This window comes from Pimephales promelas, chromosome 5 (assembly GCF_988280905.1).
Source record: "Pimephales promelas chromosome 5, fPimPro1.hap1.1, whole genome shotgun sequence".
NCBI lineage: Eukaryota > Metazoa > Chordata > Actinopteri > Cypriniformes > Leuciscidae > Pimephales > Pimephales promelas.
In genome coordinates, this window is record NC_142773.1 from 13,604,223 (window position 1) to 13,614,954 (window position 10,732).

Below are 10,732 nucleotides of genomic sequence, written 5' to 3' on the forward strand. Positions count from 1 at the left end.
ATCAGTAGGCCTACCCTGAAGCTGCTGCCACCTTTATACCAGATGGCAGACACTGACAGAAAAAGGGAATGGCGAGATGATGATGAAAACACGTCTGGAGGACGTTGGAACAACAGTGTACCTCATGAAGACTCTCGAGTGTATTCACTAAAGATGAAAACCCCATCATAAGCCATACAGGCTTTCTTGAAACAGAGTGAGAGTCACAAGACTGTGTGATTTTACATATTCTATGTGTACAGTGTCTGTTTTGCCATTTATATCTGCAATGCTTTTGACACATTTATGGTAGAAAACTTGCAGCTTTGAGTGCAACAAAAGTGTCAGTGTTACAGTCAGTAATGTGGCTTTTTGACTCTATTGCATATTTTATTGTTCCCAGTTTTAAGTTTTAAAGTCCCCCTCTAGTCAATCATTTATCCTTTAAAACTGATCACTAAAATTACATTTCTTTGAAAAAACCATCATGCTCTAAAATAGTTTGAATGTAACCTACACCCTTGCCAGGGCCGTATTAAGAGGTCACTGGGCCCCGGGGCTATGAGTTACTGCAGGAGCCCCCCCCCCCCCCCCCCCCCCCCCCCCCCCACCACTTTAGGTCACCAACTACATGAGCTAAATGTTATATTATTATACGAGTCATTTTATCCATCTATGATATACTTCACAGTTAAGTTATGTTACTTTTAACACGATTTGTTTTTATCATATCAAAATGTATTGCCACTAAAATTTCATAATTATTGTGACCAATTTCAATATCACCAAAAAATAATAGTAGCTTAAGAAAATTATCTCAAGCTTACTGATGACAAGAGTCACAAATTAAAATAGAACAAAGGCACAATAAATCGACCTATGAAAAACTTAAAGCACTGAACAATATTATATTATATAAAGTAATCAAATATACAATACATGGTTTTCACTATAAATTCAACATTCATTCTTGTTAATTTTGCAAAAGTAATTCAGTCAAATACAGTAACGTTAAATTACTTTCTTTCTGATGTTTGATTAACATTATTGACACACATGGCGACAGCATCTTTATTAGCAGCGTCTGTCACTTTGAGACCTCAGAGTCGGATTCAAGTGCGCTGTGCAAAACCGTCTCAAGTTCACCACAGTCTATGGTTCACCTTGGTCTCAAAACCAGAATTTACAAAATGAATTCTCCCGCTGCTCACTGTGCCTGAGCAGTTTGAAATAATTTGTATCCAAACCACAACGTTTAAAAACGCGTTTAAATGATAAACTTACATTATGATGGCGCAGCAAAATTTAAATATTTATACCGGACATATTATCGCCAGTCCTTTAGGCGAATATAGAGTTTAATCAAACACAAAAAGCAAAATTATACATCCATCAAGTTAATATTCAAACTTATTGAAAGTTTGTGGGGTCGATGATGACGCTGTGTTTTAAGAATAGACTAGATTAGAATGAAGAGAAGAGTAAAGGCGATTTATTGGTTGATGCTGCCTATTCTAATAAGGCGCAGGCAGCAATCATCTATATGCCTACGTGCAGCAGCAGGTCGGTCGTTCACAAGTTAAATATAGAATAAATGTATTTGTCATATCAAATTAAAACATGACGTTTCAATTTACCATGCCCTGCTCAGAGCCGTTGGCCCTGCATGCCTACGGGGGTTTGATTGACAGGTGGCCTGGCCAATCATAACGTCGAATACGCAACTTTGTCCGACAACAAAGCTGTCAGTCGGTGGATATGAACTTGAAAACGGTAATGTTTAAATTACTTAAATGACAATATTTGAAAGTTGAGACTTTGTTTCATATCAACAGTAAGCTGCTCTGAACTCTCTCTCGTAATCACTCGGTGTAACGTTAGTCTTTGCCCCGCGAAGTATTTTTCACTGCGTGAGTGCATGAGAACATGATGTGCGTGACTCGTGAGACCCGCCTGGCTCGTGGCCCGTCACATAGTACCTAAAAAAGGCGGGTCTTTGCGAACGTCTCTATTAATGATAATGATTCCATGATAATGCATGGAATATAAGGCAAAGTGCAACTAAATAACAGGGATAATTTGTGGGGGACGTTGCGTGGTATTGGCTTTGGTAATCAGATGGCTTGCAGTATCTGCTTCACAGCCAATCACGGGCCCCCTCCTTGCTTGGGCCCCGGGGCTTAAGCCCCGCCTAGCCCTATGGTTAATGCGGCCGTGACCCTTGCCTCATTTAGTGTACGCAGTTCTATAAATATGCAAATTAGCCCCTCCTCCACTCACTCACACCCGCTCAGAGATCCACTCAATGACAATCACAAGCTGACCTGATTGGTTACAAGGTAGTGTGTGACGTCAGAAACATTTCAAATCGTGTTTTTGAGACTTTCTATGGTTCACTGCAGTTTTAAAGAGAAAAAAAACCTCATGTTTTTGCAAATGGTTTGTCTTAAAGCATATTAAAAACACCACACAGTCACATAAACAACATTAAAATCTGGATTTTCACCACATGGGGGGGCTTTAAATGTAAAGTTGCACTTTATTTTAAGGTAACATAGTTACATTGTACTTACTTGAGTAAAATTAATGATCTACATGCACTAAATGGTCAGGGTTTGGTTTAGGGTTAGTTACTTGTAATAATGCATCATTTATGCATAGTTTACCGTTACATCATCACCTATATCATGTAACTATACATCACCTAAAAATAAAGTGTTACCACTGAGAGTTACTGACAGGTTTTCTAGCCTACATTACATTCATTTCTCTAAACATTTGAAATGAATTTATACTGCATAGTTTGCATGAACACGAACTCCTCAGGACTTCATCTGTTTCTGCTTAAGGGAGCGTGTCTTTCTTCTCCTTCCACTGCAGAATTTTCTCACTTGTCTTTCTCTGTAGCTCATTCTTACTTTCTTTCTCTCTCTCCCATTTGCATCTTGCAGCAAAAGCTAATCAATGAAGTCAATTAAATGGTTTCGGTATGTGAAATGCAGTTGCATCCAAAAATGTGCGACAGTTTCCAGGCAAACCATTCTCAGTGCAAATCAGCTGCTATATTTTCCAACAGAGTCCATCACCACCAGTTTCCTAGGGGTCAGATCTCAACCAGGAATACTACTCTCTCTTGCTTTTGTCTATCTCTCCCTCCTTCCCTTTTCTTTCGGCAACAAACAACCTCCTTTATCTGCTTTTTATGCTTTAATCAGCAAGCACATGAGTAAGTGTATGGTGCGCATTATGAGGACAGGTTTCAGGCCCACGCGATGCTGTGAAATTTGGTTTATTTCCACTCTCTTCTCACAACACTTTTTGGTGATTGTCCATACAAAGCTCACAGCCATGACGCTAGTTGTTGTGGGTGGTTGCCAAGATGTTGCTATTTAGTTGCTAAGTGATTTTTAAAGGCCTTTTATTCCCTTTTTTTCAGTCTTGATTTTGCTTTCAGGGTCTACTAGAATAGGTTTTCATGCTTGATTTGTCCAAAAACATGTTATTTTTCACATTTTTTACAGCCTGTTCTCATCCCAAGACGTCATATAACTGACGGTTTTGACCATACGTCAACATCCGATGTTTTGGGGTACCCTTTAAAGGGTTAGCTCACCCAAAAATGAAAATTCTCTCAGTATTTACTCACCCTCATGTTGTTCCAAACCTCTATGTCTTTATTTGTTCTGCTGAAAACAAAGGAAGATATCTGTAAGAGTGTTTTAATCAAACAGATCTCATTCCCCATTGACTACCATAGTATGTATTTTTTCTATGGTAGTCAATGGGGATTAAACACATAGAGGTTTGGAACAACATGAGGGTGAGTAAATACTGACAGGATTTTCATTTTTGGGTGAACTAACCCTTTAACGTCAGTTAGACCCTACCCCAGACCTAAACCTACCCGCGTCAACTGACGCTAAAGGTAAGGCGTCAGTTGGATGACGCCCTAGGATCATCATCTAACTGACGCTAAAGGGTACCCTAAAACATTGGATGTTGACGTATGGTCAAAAGCGTCAGTTAGATGACGTCTTGGGATGAGAATGTGTTGTTTTTTAACGCTCTGGGGTGCATTTTATCTGTACAACGATGTAACTTGTAAGATGCATCGTTGGAGAAACTAATCAACTAGTCACAACTGTTTCCCGAAACTGTAGTAACATGGTTGCACCACATTTGGTTCAACAATATTGACTGTCGTTAATGATGTCACGTGCATGGGTGCGTTTCCCGTAAGCACCGTTTGCCAACTATGGTCGCAAGTTCCGTCGTTATCAACATAGTTCAACGAGTCTCTGTTTCTCGAAAACACAGTTCAAACAAACATTCGCAAACAGCAATGCTAAGTTGTGTGGTTGGAACGACAGCTCTCGATCCTGTGGTCAGAAGCAAAGTTTCTTGTTTGAATGACGTGGACTTAATATAACTGTATCTTAAGCCAAATAAGCAAGCTGACATTAAATAAAGCAAAATATCTAAAGAAAATGAGAAATAGTCGTCAGAGGCCATGTGCATAATGTATAGCAAAACATTAGCATTAATTTGATCTCAAACAAAGTTTATTACTCCACCACGTGCGTCACATCATTAACCAACGTGGCTGAATGGCCATTTTGCGACAATAAGGTTTTGGGAAACAGTCGTGACTACTTAATTTCTTCAGCGATGCATCGCACTATAGTAGTAAAGCAGTGAGTTACGTTGTTGTACGGGAAACGTACCCCAGAATAACTTCTGATAATAAACCTATTCGAGATCTCAGATGCTGCTGTAACAAACAGGGCACCCAATGTCTTCTTCACTGTTTTCTGTTCCATGTCATTTTCCTTTATTTGATCTTTGATTAATCTCTGGTTCTCTCGTTGCAGAGTTCCCTTGCACATATTACAAAAACTGATTGTTTGCACGCTAAAATATAGATTGAAATGTATACAGTATATATTTCAATTTTATGAAAGTTGGCTTGTTTATTGTATTGTGACCATGCATGATCTATTTAAAGGGATAGTTCACCCAAAAATGAAAATTAGCCCACCCTCAAGTCATCCTCACTCTACACTCTCAGGCCCCAAAACTATTTAGTACCGTATCGTCCTGAGGAACCCTTGATATGCTTAAGTTGTTATTTGTGTTAGAGTTTGGGTCCTTTATTCCCGCTTTTTTGTTTTCCAAATATGTAACTGGCAAACAGTGTTGTAGTCGAGACCACCTCACTCGAGTCCGAGTCGACGCCGAGACCAGAGAGAGTCGAGTCCGAGTCAAGGCCGAGTCCATAGAGAGTCGAGTCCGAGTCGAGTCCGAGACCAGAGACGGTCAAGTCCGAGTCGAGACCGAGACCAGTGAGGGTTAATTACCTAATTTACTTTTATTTACTTAGAGAAATCCTTTTTTTTTTTTCTTTTTTTTACTGAATTTACTTAGAGTTTGAAAAATATGATCAGTTTAGGGTAAAAAGGCCACATAGTAGGGGGTGTTAAAAGTAATTTTATTACAATTTGTCATGCGCAGTTGCGCAGTAGAAAATCACCAATCACTGGGCGTGTCAATCAATTTAAAGAAATATTTTATTAACATACATTAATAATCATGAAAAATATTTTTAATTGAACTCGAGTGGACTCGGGAATAATTCCGAGTCCTAAAAAAAAAAAATGTTCGAGTACGAGTCAATTCCGAGTCCAAATGGACACGAGTCCATGACAAGACCAAGACCATTAAAATATGGTCTCGAGACCGAGTCCGAGACGAGTCCGAGTCTCGAGTACTACAACACTGCTGGCAAAGCCTCCTCATTACTGATTTTCTGGAGTTCAGCTATACAACTACAATTACTACACAGACAATCAACATACTCTCTCAACAGGTCAATTATTTCTTTATTAAAATGTCTATAAAAATTGTAAAAATAATTTCCAAACAATCATGTTTTTTTCTCTTTTTAGAACGTGTGAGCAGCTCTGTTCAGTTTAGGATACTCATCTTCTCTTCTTCACAAAGTAAGTAACTATATATAGAATTTAGAAACTATATATATATAGATATAGAATTTATGATCCATATTGTTTAATTTTTTTTTTATTATGACTTGATGCCTAAACATACCCAGTCACAAAAAAAACATTAAAGCTATACCATGACTTTACATCACTTTTTCCTTTTAACACGGTTCTATTCATTTTTGCTAATTTTGACCTTCATGAACATAATAGTTTTTACATTAATTGGAAGAGACACAATGTAACTCTAAACTCGATTGTGTATTTCAGATGTTGTCACGTATCATAACCTTCATCTCATCTGCAGAGAGAAACTGCCACTCAGAATACACACATAAATGAAGGACGTAAAGACATAATGGGATTGTGAAGATTTTTAACTGGAACTTGGTCTTCATTGCTGTATCGTGTTCAATATCAATTGTTATTTATTCATGTATTGAGCTAACCTCTGTTGTAAGAGCACTGTCATTTTTGATACAATCTGCCATGTCAATAAAAAGTAAGCAAAATATCCATATTTAAAACTTTATCGAATAAAATGACAAGCTTCCGGCAGGCGGCCTAAGCAAGTCGACTTACGACTTGCTTAGGCCGATTTGTACAAAACACAGCCTGATTTGTACAAAAACATATGATGTTTAGAAAAAAACATAAACATGAAGATCCACCCCTAAACCAAACGCACAGTGGGGTGTAGGTTTTCACCAATTCTTCAAAATGTACAGTTACTATTGTCATCAACTTGGAGAGTGTTGATACTTTACTGCAATGCTTTTTTAAATGAAAATGAGGTAGTCAATATTCATATTAATCAACATAATACTACAAGTGCTGTTGCTTGACCCTCTAATGATCTCAAAATGTATCCCTTTAAGGGGCTTTTTACACTACACTGTTTTCAACTAAAAACGTTATACTTTTTAAGAGTTTTGGCCACTCATTTACACGACAACAGCGTTTTGGGGGCATGAAAATGCGACCTTTTGAAAACAGGTTTCAAAGTGCAAGTTTTTGGAAACAAAACTGCTATTATCTCAATGTAAACTACAAAAAACCAATGCAAACGTAATACAGCGTTTTTAGTCGTTTTCACAGATCCGTGTGAACAGGAATCGTTTTGACAACGTTGTCGCCTGTACGTGAAAAGAGGAAAAACTTCTCTGTTTTTAGCACATCGTTGTCGTGTAAACATACCCAACGTATATGTTTTTTTTTTTCATCATTTTTATCAGGCAAAGCATAAGTCTAAAAAAAAAAAAAAACGAGAATTTGTGCAAATTTGTCTGATCACTGGTTTTATGACCCTTTGATGACATAATAACATATTCAAATGCATTTTAAACGTCATTAAAAATGAAGTATGGCCATGTCATCTACAAAACCCACACGCCTTATCTGAACGAGTATGACTGTTTACAGTATCTCAGTGGTCTATAGCATGTAGCAACAACCCCTGACTCTCTATTAATCACATGTAGACCTAGAGCTATATGAAATGTCATTACCAACTTAGCTCTAGCTAAGCACATTTGCACCTGTATGCGAAAGACGGGCGTAATTAAAGCCCTGGGGGCCCAATCTTGATTTCACTCTGAATCCTTGAACCTTGCGCTCTCTAGTCTATTCCTAGTTCGCGGATCAGAAGTCCTCCCTCCGAGCAGTCATTACTCATCTCTCTCTCTCACACACACACACACACACACACACACACACACACACTCTTCCCCAAAGACCACTGACCTGTGCACTCAACTCACAACTGCTGCCAACAACCGAAGCCCTGCCAGCAAAAAAAAAAAAAAAAAAAAAAAAAAACCCACACAAGGAGCTACATGGGTGGTAGAGAGCAGAGAAGAACAAGGGGTTATAGTTACTGAGAGAGTGAAGATCATTCATTGAACATTCTGATGGTTCTGTCCCACTGGTATTGTTGTAATTTGTGAAGGACAGTTTCATCGATAAAGCCTGTTCCGAAACAGCATCAATATTATCATGACAATCGCACGTCCACCACGAGCCGATCCACTGGCACAGCGCCCTCTACATCTCTCGTCTCCAAGCCAAACAGAGCCAGGCGGGTGACAAATTCTGTCAATGTCAACCAGCGCTGCCGGCAGCACTAAATATCACATTTGCGCCCATTTCGGCCCGGAGGAGTTTGGGGGAGATTTGCTAAGCAACTTACATAATCTTTATGTAGGCTACTTCACATTATCACAAGAGTCTGTGGTTGAGTAGCACTGAGTGAATCAAGGTTGCTTGCTTGCTTTCTCCATCACCCCAATGATTGTCACATGGTCCGTTAGAGGCGTGTGATTGTCATCTCTGAGGGAATGGATTTGGAACGGAGGAAGGAGCAGAAGCTCTGATTGTTCCTGATCTCTCTCTCTCTCTCTCATGCCTAGTGTGCAGTGTTAGGAGCTGTTGGGAGCTTGTGCATTAAATTGCGTAACAGTGTACGATTGAGTATGTAGCATGTTTAAAGGTGTACTTCATACTATCGATCAGTTCACAGAATAGAATACGATATAATGGAATATAATAGAATTTAATCAGTGCGCAATTGCAGAATAGGTTAAATTAATATTTAACAGAACAGAATTTTTGTCTACTAATGACCAAGAATAGTATTATAGAGTTGTATCACTGTATTCTATTCTAGTTTAGTCATATATGCTTAATTCTATTCTGCATTTCAATGTATGGTATAGATAGGAATTGTATTTATTCCATTACATTCTATTTTGTTCAGTACACCAGATCGAATAGACTAGACTAGAATGGAATAGACCATTTCAGTTATCTTTGTTACAAAATACAATTGAAAAGAATAGAATCGTTTAGTAAACGGAATCGGAATGGAATCATTGAATGGAATAGAATAGCATTTCAATTTATTTTTTAATTCAGAACAAAATAATCATTCTATTCCAATCTTGTTTGGTCGAATCTAATTTTTTATTTATTTTTTATTCTGTAATTAGGTGAACCAACAAAGGAATGTGAGTCTACACTTTGCTATTCCATAATTCAACAATAGATAGGAATTATATATTATTCTGTTCGTTTCTAATACAGTGTAAACAGGAATTATATGTTATTCTGTTCTGAAATACAAAGCCAACAGAAATGTTATTCTATTCAATTGTACTCAGTCCATTTTATTCCATTCTGTAATTTGGTGTACAGAATAGAACAGAATTTTTTACTTTACATAAAAATAGTCTGAATAAAACAGTATAGACTTGCATAGAATATTGCATACATGTCAACTCAGTCTCAGAATAATTGAACAGGGGTAAACCAGACTAGACTAGAATAGAACAGAACACCAGAGCTATGTATAACAGAATAGAATTGCATTCCGTTTACTGAGCACAGATACGACTAATCTAGAATAGAACAGCTGCATATTTATAGCCTTCAATATCAAAGAAATCAGGCGGCACATGGTGCAGATCCACCAAGTGATTCAACGTGATTCTGTGCTGTCCTGGTTTATTTACGACCTGACTGCAATATTTCCTGTTTTTTGTAGGTCTTAGTAAAAGCGTATTGTCAACACACAAGAAGAAGATGCTGATGCTGATGTTGGGCCAGTCTTACCTCAACGCTAAAATGATACTCTTCGGCCGCGGAACAGCACATCCACACACCGTGATGGAGCCAAAACAGCACCGCATACACACAGTCCAGCCTTCGCTTTTTAAGCAACGTAACGTTCATATTTGTAGATTTGCTTTGTATCCCTTTATCAATGACTGTTTATGTCTCTATCCTCGTATGTCAGTTAAGCAAGTGGCATTTTGGACCGAAGATGAAACGATCGGAGCGCGGAGAAGCATCGGCGTCCGCACATTTTGTCATTTGGCTGGCAATCCTTATTTCATCTTGCATATCTGATGCACTATTTCGAGACATTTCTTCTCCTTTAAATCGTTACTTTGGCGAACAGGCAGCTTGCTTTTCTATATTGAGCAGCATCCAGAGCGTAAGCACTGCGCATGCGCTCTGAATCACTGGGCAGTGATGCTTGTTGACTAGTAGGCACCATTCATTCTGCCTTCATTCTTCTTTCTCGCCTGTCAATCAATGATCAATGAAGGTGTAAAAATGGGTTTTAGGTGGGCGGGACACTGAAACGGCGGACACTGATGCATGGTGACTACTGCTGAAACACCATCATATTTCCAGCCGTCAAGCATCCTTCTGTTCTGTTTAATAAGATAATAATAATAACATTAGATCACTGTTTGCTGAGGAGTGGGCAGAAAACGCAATAATACTTTTATATACTGTATAATCATTTTTAGTTCCATTTATTATTCTTCTAGCTATGTTTGGGTGCAACGTAGCCTCCTGCTTTCATTTGATCATGTTTTCCCCTTTGTTTAATGGTTTAAAACCCCTTGACAAAATAACGTGTCAGATATGTATTATAAATATTTACAAAAATAGAAAAGTTGATATTCTAAAAAATGTGGACATTTGGAGACATTAAATAGCCTAATTAATAATTTGATTTGTATCACATCTAATTGTAATTGCTGCATATTTTTCAGTTTTTCTCCTTGAATTACATTTATCTATGAAAAAAAGAAAGAAAAAGAAAGATGTGAGATTTGAAAGGTAGGACTACATCTGTTTGACATTGGACAATTCATTTCCACCACAAGAGGGAGTGGTTCACTATATTAAGAAATTAACAGCTTTAGGAAAGACATAAACATTTGTGTGTTTGTGTAATTTAG

At 38.0% G+C, this 10,732-nt stretch overlaps 1 protein-coding gene and 1 long non-coding RNA gene across 3 annotated transcripts in view; one reads left to right on the forward strand and one right to left on the reverse strand.

Annotated features, from left to right (window-relative positions):
• Positions 1–6,329, forward strand: part of LOC120470344 (uncharacterized) — a 59,167-nt gene extending 52,838 nt beyond the window's left edge. Inside the window, exons 3-4 of the long non-coding RNA XR_005620492.2 lie at positions 5,925–5,978; positions 6,249–6,329. This is a non-coding gene — a long non-coding RNA (uncharacterized LOC120470344). The remainder of the gene's footprint in view (positions 1–5,924; positions 5,979–6,248) is intronic.
• Positions 1–10,002, reverse strand: part of mmp16b (matrix metallopeptidase 16b (membrane-inserted)) — a 46,817-nt gene extending 36,815 nt beyond the window's left edge. For both annotated transcript variants that reach the window (XM_039659884.2, XM_039659883.2), the window contains exon 1: positions 9,588–10,002. In XM_039659884.2, coding sequence (XP_039515818.1) covers positions 9,588–9,707 — 120 coding nt within the window. In that variant the 5' untranslated portion in view covers positions 9,708–10,002. The remainder of the gene's footprint in view (positions 1–9,587) is intronic.
• Between the last annotated feature and the right edge of the window lie 730 nt (positions 10,003–10,732).